At 44.6% G+C, this 17,195-nt stretch overlaps 1 protein-coding gene across 3 annotated transcripts in view; it reads left to right on the plus strand.

The window, feature by feature from the left end:
• fibcd1.L (fibrinogen C domain containing 1 L homeolog) overlaps positions 1–17,195 on the plus strand; it is a 48,461-nt gene that overhangs the window by 22,688 nt on the left and 8,578 nt on the right. For all 3 annotated transcript variants that reach the window (XM_041572067.1, XM_041572068.1, NM_001093956.1), the window contains 4 exon segments: positions 2,284–2,751; positions 4,648–4,807; positions 5,901–6,037; positions 9,903–9,999. In XM_041572067.1, the coding sequence (XP_041428001.1) occupies positions 2,284–2,751; positions 4,648–4,807; positions 5,901–6,037; positions 9,903–9,999 (862 nt within the window).

A 17,195-nucleotide genomic window follows, 5' to 3' on the forward strand; every position in this document is an offset into this window, starting at 1 on the left:
ACAAAAACATATAAGGATTTTGAAGCAGAGAAAAGCAAAAGATATTGGTTGGACTTATAAGGGGTAATGTACCCCCTACTGTAAATGATAAGGATATTAGAAGTCACTGAGGGGTTATGTGACCATATAAAGGCACAAGGCTGCAGGCTGAGTTATACAGGGAACTCTGAGTATCACTCATGTATTATAAGGGATAATGTACCCCTACTGTAAATTATAAGGATATTAAGAAGTCACTGAGGGGTTGTTCTGTGACCATATAAAGGCAGAAGGCTGCAGGCAGAGTTATACAGGGAACTGAGTATCACTCATGTATTATAAGGGATAATGTACCCCCTACTGTAAATGATAAGGATATTAGAAGTCACTGAGGGGTTGTTCTGTGACCATATAAAGGCACAAGGCTGCAGGCTGAGTTATACAGGGAACTCTGAGTATCACTCATGTATTATAAGGATAATGTACCCCCTACTGTAAATGATAAGGATATTAGAAGTCACTGAGGGTTGTTCTGTGACCATATAAAGGCACAAGGCTGCAGGCTGAGTTATACAGGGAACTCTGAGTATCACTCATGTATTATAAGGGATAATGTACCCCCTACTGTAAATGATAAGGATATTAGAAGTCACTGAGGGGTGTTCTGTGACCATATAAGACACAAGGCTGCAAGGCTGAGTTATACAGGGAACTCTGAGTATCACTCGTGTATTAAATATTATATATATATTAAATTATAAGGATAGTAGGAGTGTCTAAGTTACTTTATATATAGGTTGTAGACCGTATAGTGTCTTTAATATCCTTAGGTTTGATTGTTGGGGGAATCTTTTATATTTTTTATTACCTTTTGCATATAAAGTTGTGCGGTGTAGGCAGTAAATAAGAAGATAAAAAATAAAAGTATGGGTGGGACTGGGGTTTCCTTCTATTAGACATAATGAATTGTAAGTAGATATTTCCAGTACATACAGTCACGGTGCTTATGTCTTACTGTGGGTTAGTAAATGTGCTTTCCATGGATGCTCTATGATAAATGCTTAATAACTGACTGTAAGCTTCAGATGACTTCGGGGCAGAGCATTCCTTTGCATGGAGTCCCCAGACGGGAGCGAATATTACATTACACTCAGAGATTGTCTTTGTGCCGAGAAGAATCCACTTATTTTTGGCCCATATCGGAGAACAGATTAGGGGGAGAGGGGGCGGATCCAAGGAGGGCGCAAAGGCCTGGCGTCAATAGCAAACAAGGACGCGGAACCATCACAACTGGCAGCCTATTAGTGAATCTCCCTTATTGATCCGCTCCCCAGCCTCCCTCTTCCAGTAGCAGTGACTGTAATTGCAGCTGTTTATGTTCTCTGCACTGCTGCTTCTGACTCCTACAACAATGTAGCAGAAGCCGGAGGAGAACCAGTAGGGACCGGATCCACAATTCAGGGAGAAATGTAATAAATGGGGCTAATTTAAAAGGTGGTGCCACTTTGTATCCGGTTTGTAGTTGCTATGGAGAGTTAGTGCCTTTCTTTTGGTTTATTGGGGCGTTAGTAACTTTTATGGAGATCATGCTGGGTGGCTGCTCCATCTAACACTGGCACAACTTTGATCAGTAACATATGCCACTATATTCATTATTAGGTGAACTATAACTCCCTCTAATGAGCCCATGGACAAACTGTTTCTATGGGAAGCATAGGGAGGCAACGCTGCACGTCTAGCATTGATCATACAGGGATTTTTCATATTAAAATGTACCAATAAATGTCATTTTATTGAACCGAGTGCCGCTAGTTGGATATTTGGTTTCCCTCCTTTAAATTTAAAGGATTATAGATGGGGTAATTGTTCACATTAGATCCTCTATTACAATGTCATAATAAATAGTCCGTTCCCTTCTGGCTGAGACTCCATAGCCTTACATTTGTCTGCTTTGCTCTTCTCTGCACTGCTGGTTCTGACTACATGCACTACTGAAACAATGTTGCATTGGTTAGTACTGTGTATTTAATAGAGATGCACCGAATCGACTATTTTGGATTCGGCTGAACCCCCGAATCCCTTGCGAAAGATTCGGCCGAATACCGAACTGAATCTTAATTTGCATATGCAAATTAGGGGTGGGAAACATTTTTTACTTCCGTGTTTTGTTACAAAAAAGTCACGAGAGTTCCCTCCCCGACCCTATCAGCGTATGCTGAAAAAGGTCAAATCCCGATCCTGAATTTGGTGCATCCCTAGTATTTAATGGCCATTTAATGACATGTGACATTTGTTCTGTTGCAGAGGAAAGGCTGTGGCTACATACTTTGTACTGTGCTACTGTCTGTGGCGGTGCTATTGGCTGTTACTGTCACCGGCGCAGTCCTGTTCATGAACCACTACCATGCCCCCTCCACGGAACCACCGCCAGTCATCACCACCAACATGGAAGATCCCAACGCTCTAGTGACCATCGAGAGGGCAGACAGTTCCCACATCAACATCTTCATCGACCCCAACTGCCCGGATCCGTTCCCTCGGCTGGATGGGTTGCAGTCCGCTCTGCTTTCGGCACTGGCTGATCACGACTCGGAGCAGAAGGTGGCCGGGGGGAAGGAGCGGGTGTTACTGACCAGTCTGTCGGACCAAGTGGCCCAGATGGTGTCCCAGGTGGCCCGGCAGCGAGCAGACTGGGAAATTGTCAAGAAAGTGCAAAATGGGCTGGGGGCAGAGATTGGAGCCCTGAAAAACGAGCAAGGGAGACTTATAAAGGTAAGCCTATCTATTATTATGCCCACTCACCCATAGTACATGCCCAGCCCATGAGGTGGCTCAATGTTCTGGTACTTGGGACTTAAAGGAGAAGTAAAGCTACCGAGGCAGTTCATTGCCAATAGATTAGCCAAAACAGTGCAAGCTATAAGACTATGTTTATTCTGCAGAATGTTTTTCTATACCGGAATAAACTTTCTGCTTGTTTAGGATAGCAGCTGCCGTGTTAGCTTGTGTGACATCACTTCCTGCCTGAGTCTCTCCCTGCTCACTCATAGCTCTGGGCTCAGATTACAGCAGGGAGAGGAGCAAACTGAGCATGCTCAAGCCCTAGCCCTGGAGGTTTAAGCTGAAAACAGGAAGTCTGATACAGAAGCCCATGAGTACACAATAGAAGGAAATAAATGTGGCGTTTCTTTTGACAGAGGACTCAGAGCAGCATTACTTTGAGAGTTTACTGGTGTATTTATATAGACCTTTCTCATAAAGCTGACTTAATTTTAGCCTTTCCTTCTCCTTTAATCTGGTGTTTTTTAGCTAGCAGAGAAGCACCCAAATCCAACCAATCAGATGATTCTAATGACATTATACCCATTGGTTAGTTGCTAGGGGCTAACAGGGCATACCATAACAGGTGGCACATTGGGCTAGGGTAGCGACTCTGTAGTAGAACTACTTCATTCTGCTCCCCGCCCCAAACCTAAAATCTGGTCCTGTTCTGCTGCCCCTTCCGACTGCGGGTCTGTTGTTTCCTTTGCCAGCCGAGGGGGCACTGAAATTCCCACTAGTCATTAATTACAGAGGCTTTGCTTGTGTTCTGTATAGAGAGATAAATAGTTGTGGAATTTATTACAAAAGGAATTTCCTTCATTAAAATTCCGGCGTTAGAGCGAGAGAGAGAGACAATTAAATCTTTTCTTTATTATTCCTCTGTCAGGGACTCGGCGCGGCCAGGTGTTCTCTCCTTGATAAATGCCTGGAGAACAATTTCTCTCCTCCTCTACCCCAGCCATTCCCAAACATATCCTCACCCCATCTCCTACCACTGCTTTCCTTCTAGGAACCTCCCATCATGGCGGAGGTGGGTCACTGAGAATTAGCGGAGCTATAGTTTGGTCTCATTCCTTACTCCTGAGCAACTCAACAAACTCAATAGTTTGTTGAGCTGGTCAGGAGTAAGGAATGAGACCAAACCACAGCACCCAAAAAGAGGACCTACTCAACCACTGTTTAGTTGGCCATATATTTTTCTACCTTAGAAACTTCAACACTTTAGAGACCTGTGTCAAATCTTTTCTTTATTATTCCTCTGTTGGGGACTCAGCACGACCAGGTATTCTCTGCTTGATAAAGGCCTGGAGAACAACTTCTCTCCTCCTCTACCCTAACCATTCCCAAACATGTCCTCACCCCCATCTCCTACCACTGCTTGACTTCTAGGAACCTTCCATCATGGCGGAGGTGGGTCAATGAGAATTAGCAGTGCTGTAGTTTAGTCTCATTCCTTACGCCTGACCAACTCAACAAACTCAATAGTTTGTTGAGTTGGTCAGGAGTAAGGAATGAGACCAAACTACGGCACCCAAAAAGAGGACCTACTCAACCACTGTTTAATTGGCCGTATATTTTATTACCTTAGAAACTCCAACACTGTAGAGACCTTTGTCATGCATGGATTGAGCCCATTTTCTTTCACCTTGTACCCTGTGGTGATTGTAGAACCACATGAAGGATCATTTACGATCACTCTTCCCTAGTAAAGTCCAATGTCAACAAAAACATGTAAATAAATGAGCCTCAGTGTGTGACTCCTCTTGTGGGGTCAAAGGCAAGAGGCCCAACAGGAGACCAGTGAGAAGACCCAACACCCATGGCCACTGTATTGTCTCTTTGTAGCTCCTGTCAGAAGGTCAGAGCCACGTAGTCCAGCTGGGCAGCTCGGTGAGTGAAGTCCTGGAGACGGTACAGAGAGAGCTGGGCTCTGGGCGACCTCGTTTGAAGGCCGATCTCCAGAGGGCTCCATCCAGAAACTCTCGGCCTCGAGGTTGCGCCAACGGTAAGCGATCTCCTCCTCTTGCCAACATAAACCTGCCATCTGCCTCAGCCGTCACTTCCAAGAACATTTAACTTGTCCTGAGACTGCGCCAGTCATTTGTTTATAGTAAAAGCCTTGAGGGCTCAATCACACCGACCTGTCTAACCAAGAGGAGACTCACGTCTTACCCCGCTGGAGACCCTCATCGATTTTCTTTATGGGATGGATTTTATTTTATATCTGAAAAACTGAAAAATTAATGAAAATGCCAATTAAGTGGTTTCCCTGGCAGGGAGGGCGGGTCAAAGATAGATCTTTTTAGCGCCATGAGAACACAAGGCTGTTCCTGCTGGCAGTTTATTAGATGTCCCCCGTCTCTTCTCAGTGCCAGCACGAGTTACCTGGGACCAACTGATGTTAAAAGTTGATCGGAATAACAACATCTTCATTCTAAGCTGACACTTAGAGCTGACAGTAGGCCGGCACACTGGATGAGTCTTTATAATCGGCATTTGCATTAAAGGGGCTGTGGGCTATTTAGTAAAGGATTTTCTTTTATTAACCAACACGTTTTAAGTGGTTTCCAGCTGCTGAAAAGGAGGGGGGTCTTCCATGTAATTATATTAATTGGACTAATATTAATTGGACTGTCTTGTCCTCTGAGCCTTCTGGTTAATATGAAATGTCTGCATCTTGTCCTACTCTCTCCCTCTTACTCTACTGGTATCTTCTTGCCCAAAGAGCATAACCTTGCTCTACTGATGTCCTTTTGCTCTACTGTTGCCATCCCTCTTATTGTCTCCATCACCACCTTGCTCTGCCATTCTTACCTTGTCTTGCTGTCACCACCTTGTCCTACGGATCCTCTTTTGCACAACTGTCACCACCTTCTCCAACTGTCACCTTTCCTTCTCTGCTGTCATCACCTTCCCTTGTAGCTTCTTACTCCCCAACACTTTCCTACCTCAATCTGCTGGTTTGAGAGATAGAAGGACCCCTACTTTATCCTGGGCCAAGGCCTCCTACTTACACCTTAAATTTTAACCAATTTTACCCAACAGTTTTTAACCAACAATCCCCGATTTTTAAGAAATATTGTTTCTGTCTCTTGCAGGTTCCAAACCGCGGGATTGCTACGACATCTACATGAGTGGGCAACAAGAGGACGGGGTCTATTCCGTCTTTCCTATCCACTACCCATCTGGCTTCCAAGTCTTCTGCGACATGACTACCGACGGAGGGGGCTGGACGGTGAGTGAAAGGGGCATTGCAGTTTTTGGATATCAACAAGTCAGTGGGGCACATTTATAAACACTGGGCAAATTTGCTCCTGGGCAGTCACCCAATCAGTGATTAGCTTTTTTACCCATGGGGTCTGACCCGCTCCACCAGCCGACTACGGTGCGTTCAATTCATTTCTCTACATTACTGATCCATGCTGCTGCCTGTAGTGTAACAAGCAATGGGCTGGTATATCTGTGTGTGTATTCCATATGCACCGCGTTTTGTCTAATTAAATGGAAACTCCCGGCTCTGTGATGAATAATTAAAGGACACCATATCCCATTTCCTGAAGCTTCTGCCTGTGCCCCCTAGAACCTTCCGTAATATCCGTGCAGTGTCAGCCGCAGCTTCTTCTCCATAAAAGGAGCTTTAGAAAACACTATGAATATTTAGCACTTGCAGATATTAATGCCATTAAGCCGGGACGGTCTAATATCGGGAGGGTGGCAGGGGTTCATTTGGGACCCGTTCCCCCCGGGTGCCACTAACATGCTCCTGTCCATTTGTGGGTGTCTGTGAATCACAGGGTGGAAGCAAAGTGTATAAATATTTCAGTGTTTTGGCCCAAAGACATTGCTGATGTAGCCAAAGGGGGAATTTATATTTAATGTTGGGAACAAAAACAAGCCTGACCCTGCGCCAACCCCCCCCACTTCTATTTCATCCCCCCTCGATACTCTCCTTCTACCTTGTCTCCTTTCATCCCTCCCTGATTATACCTTCCCTCCTCTTAGTTGCACCATCATTAGGCTTCACTGCTTCCATCAAGAGCCGACATTCCCTTCCTAATGGCTACAAACCGGCCTATGGAGTGTAGGAGAGGAACGATACCAGCCTGACTCATACAGGCACCTCATTCTTATAAATTCCCCTTGGTCTAAACAAACGCTATGTTCCATATTGTGAGCTCATTACAAAGCAGTTTGTTAGGACTTTGATGGCCGACCAGAATGTATTTGAATTCTCTTGATAAGGAGAACCTGATTGATGGTTCCGCTTCACGTCCCACGTGTTGTATGAAAGGGGTGTATTTTATATTAGACTTGTGGCACCCAACTGTTTCCATACAGTGGGATAATTATCTCATGTGCCACACAAAGGAGTCACTGGAGCTTTACGGCCCCTGGCTGAATATATTATTGGTTAGGTGTGACTAATAGCTTATTGTGTGCCCAGAACATTCCTTCTCTGTATATTTGTATTTATACATATGGGAGGAGGGAGGTGCCATATTGATTCCCTTAGACAGTACAGTATGAGGGTATAGCTTATTGTGTGCCCAGAACATTCCTTCTCTGTATATTTGTATTTATACATATGGGAGGAGGGAGGAGCCATATTGATTCCCTTAGACAGTACGAGGGTATAGCTTATTGTGTGCCCAGAACATTCCTTCTCTGTATATTTGTATTTATACATATGGGAGGAGGTGCCATATTGATTCCCTTAGACAGTACAGTATGAGGGTATAGCTTATTGTGTGCCCAGAACATTCCTTCTCTGTATATTTTGTATTTATACATATGGGAGGAGGGAGGTGCCATATTGATTCCCTTAGACAGTACAGTATGAGGGTATAGCTTATTGTGTGCCCAGAACATTCCTTCTCTGTATATTTGTATTTATACATATGGGAGGAGGGAGGTGCCATATTGATTCCCTTAGACAGTACAGTATGAGGGTATAGCTTATTGTGTGCCCAGAACATTCCTTCTCTGTATATTTGTATTTATACATATGGGAGGAGGGAGGTGCCATATTGATTCCCTTAGACAGTACAGTATGAGGGTATAGCTTATTGTGTGCCCAGAACATTCCTTCTCTGTATATTTGTATTTATACGTATGGGAGGAGGGAGGTGCCATATTGATTCCCTTAGACAGTACAGTATGAGGGTATAGCTTATTGTGTGCCCAGAACATTCCTTCTCTGTATATTTGTATTTATACATATGGGAGGAGGGAGGTGCCATATTGATTCCCTTAGACAGTACAGTATGAGGGTATAGCTTATTGTGTGCCCAGAACATTCCTTCTCTGTATATTTGTATTTATACATATGGGAGGAGGGAGGAGCCATATTGATTCCCTTAGACAGTACGAGGGTATAGCTTATTGTGTGCCCAGAACATTCCTTCTCTGTATATTTGTATTTATACATATGGGAGGAGGTGCCATATTGTTTCCCTTAGACAGTACAGTATGAGGGTATAGCTTATTGTGTGCCCAGAACATTCCTTCTCTGTATATTTGTATTTATACATATGGGAGGAGGGAGGTGCCATATTGATTCCCTTAGACAGTACAGTATGAGGGTATAGCTTATTGTGTGCCCAGAACATTCCTTCTCTGTATATTTGTATTTATACATTTGGGAGGAGGGACAATACAATAGGAGGGTTTAGTTTACAGAACATTCCTTGTCTCTTGATCGCAGTCTCCTGTTGTTCTCAGTACAAGGTCGGAGCAGATTAGTGAGGGTTTTCTCCCCGTGTGATTAACTATCCCCCCCCGCCCGTCTCTCTCCTCTTTCCCCGCACTCGGCGTCGTCTTTGGGGACATAAACCGCGATGTAAAACACGGCGAAACTTCATAAACCCTTTAACCCTTTCACCCGGGGGCTGTAGGACGAAGCTCTATCAAACGCGGGCGTCAGTAAAGCGAAGCCACGAATGGATTTGATAAATCAAAGGAAGTGCTGGAGCCGCCACGCTGGGAGATTATTTCCTTTGATAAATGGGAGGCGGCTTTGGCTCCCGGTGCTGTTTGATACATAATGTTTGATACATGATTCCCCGTCGCTTCTCTTGATGGAGTCTTGCTATGGCGCAGGGTGGTTGGCACGTCCGAAACCAAAGTGGCATCGATGTTTTATTAGAGGGATTTGTCCTTTACAATCTCTTCCAACCAGCCACACACACACTCCTGATATTGTCTGATTTGGTTACACAAGGCCCTGACCTACTCCCAATGGAACTATATAAGGTTGCCCCTAAGCCTCCAGTTGTAGCCAATAAATTCCAGCTTCATTTTCCTTACACGACCCCCTGTCTCCACCAATGACTGATTACTCTGATGAGTCAATTCCTGACCAATATGATTGGTTGACGGTTGGCGCTTGAGAGGCCAACTTTAAAGAGGCCAACTGTTACGGAATGGCTAATTCTAAAATTCTAAGCAAAGTTTCAATTGGCCTTCATTATTTAATTTGTATGGTTTTTGAATTATTTGCCTTCTTCTGACTCTTTCTAGCTTTCAAAGGGGGGTCACTGACCCCATCTAAAAAAAAACAAATGCTCTGTAAGGCTCCAAATGTATTGTTGTTGTTACTTTTTATTACTCATCTTTCTATTCCGATCCACTTTTATTCAAATTCCAGTCTCTTATTCAAATCAGTGCATGGTTGCTAAGGGAATTTGGAGCCTAGCAACCGGATTGCTGAATTACAAACTGGAGAGCTGCTAAATAAAAAGACAAATAACTCAAAAGTCACAAATAATAAAAAATAAAAACCAGTTGCAAATTGTCTCAGAATATCACTCCCTTCATCATACTGGCAGTTGACTCAAAGGTGAACAACCCCTTTAAGGAATTAGAAAGAAAAGATGGCGCTGCCCTTATGGTGGGTGTAGGTGAGATGTGCAAAAACCAGTTGAAACTGCCACATCCTTTGCACCTTACCCCACTTGTTGCAACTCTTTGAGATTAAAAGTGGACAACCCCTTTATTGAGGCCTACATTGAGTTTGCCCCCAGTTGTGATACCAATGGTGACCCCAGTATGTTCCAGTTTTGGGAGGGAAGTATTCATGCCTCTTTCCCCTTCCCTTTCAGGTGTTTCAGAGGAGAGAGGACGGCTCGGTGAATTTTTTCCAGGGGTGGGAACAGTATCGGGACGGATTCGGCAAGTTGACTGGGGAACACTGGCTGGGTAAGTGACGGACACAATGTTGGCCTGTGGACAGGTTGGAGGTTGTGTGCCTTTAATTGTGCTAAACAGGGCATGTCTATTCACTATACACTGCACCCACAACTGCTAGACATGCCCCGCTTCTTTAATATGTACAGCCACCCCCTGGCCCCCAAAATGCAAGCTCTTCAGTTCACTACAAACACAGTTCACTATACACTGCACCCACAACTGATAAACATTCACTATACACTGCACCCACAACTGATAAACATTCACTATACACTGCACCCACAACTGATAAACATTCACTATACACTGCACCCACAACTGATAAACATATACTATACACTGCACCCACAACTGATAAACATTCACTATACACTGCAACTGATAAACATTCATTATACACTGCACCCACAACTGATAAACATTCACTATACACTGCACCCACAACTGATAAAGATTCACTATACACTGCACCCACAACTGATAAACATTCACTATACACTGCACCCACAACTGATAAACATTCACTATACACTGCACCCACAACTGATAAACATATACTATACACTGCACCCACAACTGATAAACATTCACTATACACTGCAACTGATAAACATTCATTATACACTGCACCCACAACTGATAAACATTCACTATACACTGCACCCACAACTGATAAAGATTCACTATACACTGCACCCACAACTGATAAACATTCACTATACACTGCACCCACAACTGATAAACATTCACTATACACTGCACCCACAACTGATAAACATATACTATACACTGCACCCACAACTGATAAACATTCACTATACACTGCACCCACAACTGATAAACATTCACTATACACTGCACCCACAACTGATAAACATTCACTATACACTGCACCCACAACTGATAAACATATACTATACACTGCACCCACAACTGATAAACATTCACCCACAACTGATAAACATTCACTATACACTGCAACTGATAAACATTCATTATACACTGCACCCACAACTGATAAACATATACTATACACTGCACCCACAACTGATAAACATATACTATACACTGCACCCACAACTGATAAACATTCACCCACAACTGATAAACATTCACTATACACTGCAACTGATAAACATTCATTATACACTGCACCCACAACCGATAAACATATACTATACACTGCACCCACAACTGATAAACATTCACCCACAACTGATAAACATTCACTATACACTGCACCCACAACTGATAAACATTCACCCACAACTGATAAACATTCACTATACACTGCAACTGATAAACATTCATTATACACTGCACCCACAACTGATAAACATTCACTATACACTGCACCCACAACTAATAAACGTTCAGTATACACTGCACCCACAACTAATAAACATTCACTATACACTGCACCCACAACTAATAAACATTCACTATACACTGCACCCACAACTGATAAACATTCACTATACACTGCACCCACAACTGATAAACATTCACTATACACTGCACCCACAACTGATAAACATATACTATACACTGCACCCACAACTGATAAACATTCACCCACAACTGATAAACATTCACTATACACTGCACCCACAACTGATAAACATTCACCCACAACTGATAAACATTCACTATACACTGCACCCGCAACTGATAAACATTCACTATACACTGCACCCACAACTGATAAACATTCACTATACACTGCACCCACAACTGATAAACATTCACTATACACTGCACCCACAACTGATAAACATTCACCATACACTGCACCCACAACTGCTAGACATGCTGTGCTTCTTTAATATGCACAGCCACCGCATGGCCCCTAAAGTGCAAGCTCTTCGGTTCAGCAGGATTCAGATTCATCCGAATTCAAATCCAAAAAAATCACATGGCTTTTCATCACACAAACAAGTCAAAAAATGTTTAATCGTGTGATTTGTTTTCTCCCTTGTTTCCCTAATTTACATATGCAAAGTTCTGATTTTGTTTGGTATTCAGCCGAATGTTTCAGAAAGTATTTGGATTCGTCCAAATGATAAAACAGTGAATTGGGTGCATCACTACTGCTGTACAAGTGTAAGTCGCATGAAGTCCATGTTTATTGTATGAGCGATTGGGAAAGACCGTACCCTCAACACAATATTACAAAATCATTTTTAATTAAAATATACATATTGGATACAGATGAATGTAGAAGAAGGAACTGCTCGTATTGAAGGGGTAGTTCACCTTTAAATAAACGTTTAGTATGATGTGTTATTGAGGGATATTGGTTTTCTTTTTTATTATTTCTGGTCTTTGAGTTATTTAGCTCAGTGCTGTCCCAACTTCTGTGGTTTCCGAGGGCTGGAATTTTTCTGTCCCAAGTGCTGGAGGGCAGATAATGGAAGTCAGTGTTGACTGATCCCTGTTTTAAACGACACTCATTTTATAACAAGAAATGGTAATGGTGGTAGTACAAAAACGAAATGGTTGGTGCTCCCTGCAAGTATATCATTCATCACTTATATGTGAAGAAAGTCATTTAAGACCCTTAAATCTAAGTAGGGCACATACAGGCAGAGTCTCTCTGGGAGTAGGGCACATACAGGCAGAGTCTCTCTGGGAGTAGGGCACATACAGGCAGAGTAGGACTGGGAGTAGGGGACATACAGGCAGAGTAGGACTCGTTGTAAGGCACATACAGGCAGAGTAGGACTGGGAGTAGGGCACACACAGGCAGAGTAGGACTGGGAGAGTAGGGCACACACAGGCAGAGTAGGAGTGGGAGTAGGGCACACACAGGCAGAGTAGGACTGGGAGTAGGGCACACACAGGCAGAGTAGGACTGGGAATAGGGCACACACAGGCAGAGTAGGACTGGGAATAGAGCACACACAGGCAGAGTAGGACTGGGAATAGGGCACACACAGGCAGAGTAGGACTGGGAATAGGGCACACACAGGCAGAGTAGGACTGGGAATAGGGCACACACAGGCAGAGTAGGACTGGGAATAGGGCACACACAGGCAGAGTTAGACTGGGAGAGTAGGGCACACACAGGAAAAGTAGGGCACACACAGGCAGAGTAGGACTGGGAGTAGGGCACACACAGGCAGAGTAGGACTGGGAGTAAGGCACACACAGGCAGAGTAGGACTGGGAGAGTAGGGCACACACAGGCAGAGTAGGACTGGGAGTATGGCACATACAGGCAGAGTAGGACTGGGAGTAGGGCACACACAGGCAGAGTAGGACTGGGAGTAGGGCACACATAGGCAGAGTAGGAGTGGGAGTAGGGCACAAACAGGCAGAGTAGGACTGGGAGAGTAGGGCACATACAGGCAGAGTAGGACTGGGAATAGGGCACACACAGGCAGAGTAGGACTGGGAATAGGGCACACACAGGCAGAGTAGGACTGGGAGTAGGGCACACACAGGCAGAGTAGGACTGGGAGTAAGGCACACACAGGCAGAGTAGGACTGGGAGAGTAGGGCACACACAGGCAGAGTAGGACTGGGAGAGTAGGGCACACACAGTCAGAGTAGGACTGGGAGTAGGGCACACACAGGCAGAGTAGGACTGGGAGTAGGGCACATACAGGCATAGTAGGACTGGGAGAGTAGGGCACACACAGGCAGAGTAGGACTGGGAGTAGGGCACACTCAGGCAGAGTAGGACTGGGAATAGGGCACATACCAGGTGGACCCAGAGTAGGACTGGGAGTTAGGCACACACAGGCAGAGTAGGACTGGGAGTAGGGCACACATAGGCAGAGTAGGAGTGGGAGTAGGGCACAAACAGGCAGAGTAGGACTGGGAGAGTAGGGCACATACAGGCAGAGTAGGACTGGGAATAGGGCACACACAGGCAGAGTAGGACTGGGAATAGGGCACACACAGGCAGAGTAGGACTGGGAGTAGGGCACACACAGGCAGAGTAGGACTGGGAGTAAGGCACACACAGGCAGAGTAGGACTGGGAGAGTAGGGCACACACAGGCAGAGTAGGACTGGGAGAGTAGGGCACACACAGTCAGAGTAGGACTGGGAGTAGGGCACACACAGGCAGAGTAGGACTGGGAGTAGGGCACATACAGGCATAGTAGGACTGGGAGAGTAGGGCACACACAGGCAGAGTAGGACTGGGAGTAGGGCACACTCAGGCAGAGTAGGACTGGGAATAGGGCACATACAGGCAGAGTAGGACTGGGAGTAGGACACACACAGGCAGAGTAGGACTGGGAGTAGGGCACACACAGGCAGAGTAGGACTGGGAGTAGGGCAAACGGGTAAAATTGGTGCATTTGCTTCAGACAGACTACAGTAGTGGATATAAACAAGCTGCTGTGTAGCCATGGGGACAGCCATTCAATCTGAAAAAGGAGAAAAGGCACAGGATACACAGCAGGTAAGCTCTGTAATGTACAATGGGATTCTAAAGACTGGGTCCCACTCTGCATAGCTGCCTTCTCTCCTTAAATACTTTCCCATTCACTTGACATATCTGAAGTGGATTTAAAACTTATAGAGAAATGGAGTCCATAATGAAAGAAGTTCTTTCCTTAAGGAACAGTAACCCAGAGAAATGAATGGTTGTTATCAGTGCCTGTAGAAACTGTCATACAGCCACTTTCCTTCTTACATATTCAACAGTATCAACCCCAGTGATTTTTTTTGCCCATACCCCTGTTCTGCCTCAACAATACCCCATTCTTCCCAGACCACTATCCAATACATGAAAACCAAATGCCAATTTCTTACAGTATAAATACAGGTGACTATTCCAACAATTCCAGCACAGCTGACAGTTGGTATCAGAAGACTCAAACCTATTTTGTTGACATGTGGCAATAGCTCAGGTGGCACCGAGGGGTATCAAGTGTTTCTCCGCCGGCTGAAATCCACTGATGTGGGAGTCATGAGTGTACCCTAATGACTACACATGTTGTCAGATGCCAATATTTATGGGGGACAGAGAGGAAGAGAATGGGGTCCCTTTATCACTAGTAGACTTTGAGCTGGAACCTGAGCTGGAACTTCTGGTGAGACTGGGTCACTAGTCCATACCTGTGCAGGAGAGATCACCAAATGAGCGTATCTTGCCCTGATATAAACACCATGAGTGGGCAATATTGGGCCGCTAAAATCATGGGCCCTAGAGCCCAACGATTGGATCATTATGCCTGGAATGCAGGTGAACAGTGTGAGGACAACATCAATGAACCAAGTCCAGCCTGATCCGTATGGATTCCTATTTCTCAGCAAGTGAATAGGAGGGAGACAAATCAGAGTAATAGCGGGCGGATAACAGAAGATGTTATGGACAATGCAGAAGACGGATCATCTGCGGAGCCAGGTGTTAAAGTATCGGTCACAATCATAAAGCCATATAAGTGCTGGGGTGTAGCTCCAATTTTTGGGGGGTAAAGTCCAGAATCGGAAAGTAAGCAAATAAATAATGAAATATCCAAAATCAAAAAAAAAGCAAAATGTTATTGAAAGATGATCTCTTACCAGTATAACCCCCAGTCCAAGGGTTTGCCAGTTTATTGGGAAATTACAAAGAATTCAAATGTAGTAAGAGGTCATCCTGTAGTAAAGCAGTAGGTGGGCCCAGTCCGACGCTGATCAGGAAGTAGCCTGCGCATGGAGTGTGACTCCCAGAACCAAACAGAAATGGATCAGGTTTGTATGGATCATTCTCTGGATATCTGTGTTTGTTTCTTTCATAACTTCCCCTATTCTCTTCCTTGTCCTCTTCCCAAGCTCATTCCTCTCTACCACTCCCTGGCCCCAGACACTTATAGGCTTCTCTAGGTATTAAGTTCAGGCAAGGCCGGCTATGAGATTGGACGAGGAGCCTAACCCCTAATATAACAATGCATTGATCCACAGTGCCCATAAATAGCATTGGCTCCTCATCCCCCGGCACAGGAAAAGCCAAACACCAGAGAATGCCAATCACCATGGCCTTTGTAGAGGAGATGGGCTCCACTTGGCCGATGTTGGTCTTGACTTAGAGGAAGTTACAGATCAGAGGTCACTCTATGGTGGCAGCAATGTATGAGCTCTATGTATTTATAAAGAATCGCTTATGTGTATCGAGTGACCCAATAGCGCTGCGTTGTGGAGTAAGGGTTCTGAGTTTAATTCCTTTCAAAGAACTTGATGCATTCAGATAAAGTGCTATCTCAACGCATTTGAACTATATAGTTACAAAGAATGGTAAGCTTGTATCAAATGATGCGGTGGCTCAGTGCCTAAGCGTGCACCTTGTATTGCAAAGGTCCTGAGTTTGATTCCTCTTGTAGCACTGGGGTAAGTGATCCCTTTAAAGTGTTGTCTTTACTTGTATGAGTTATATAGTTACGAAAAAACATTGGTTTGTCTCAAGGGATCTGATAGCTCAGAGGTTGTTGGTTGCCCTTGTAATGCAAAGGTCCTGAGTTCAATTCCTCTTGTAGCAGTTGGGTAAGTGATCCATTTTAAGTGTTGTCTTTACTTGTATGAACTATATAGTTACGAAAAAACATTGATTTGTATCAAGAGATGCAATAGCTTGGAGGTTGTTGGTTGCCCTTGTAATGCAAAGGTCCTGAGTTCGATTCCTCTTGTAGCCGTTGGGTAAATGATCCATTTAAAGTGTTGTCTTTACTTGTATTAACTATATAGTTACGAAAAAAACATTGGTTTGTATCAAGGGATGCAATAGCTTGGTGGTTGTTGGTTGCCCTTGTAATGCAAAGGTCCTGAGTTTGATTCCCCATGATTGCTGGGTTTCAACTCAGAAGGGTGGCTCCTCCTAAAGGCTGGGTCCTGAGTTCGATTCCCCATGATTGCTGGGTGTCAACTCAAAAGGGTGACTCCTCCTGAAGGCTGGATCCTGAGTTCGATTCCCCATGATTGCTGGGTGTCAACTCAAAAGGGTGACTCCTCCTGAAGGCTGGGTCCTGAGTTCGATTCCCCATGATTGCTGGGTGTCAACTCAAAAGGATGACTCCTCCTAAAGGCTGGGTCCTGAGTCTGATTCCCCATGATTGCTGGGTGTCAACTCAAAAGGATGACTCCTCCTAAAGGCTGGGTCCTGAGTCTGATTCCCCATGATTGCTGGGTGTCAACTCAAAAGGATGACTCCTCCTGAAGGCTGGGTCCTGAGTCTGATTCCCCATGATTGCTGGGTGTCAACTCAAAAGGATGA

Source organism: Xenopus laevis, chromosome 8L, assembly GCF_017654675.1.
Source record: "Xenopus laevis strain J_2021 chromosome 8L, Xenopus_laevis_v10.1, whole genome shotgun sequence".
Classification (NCBI taxonomy): Eukaryota; Metazoa; Chordata; class Amphibia; order Anura; family Pipidae; genus Xenopus; species Xenopus laevis.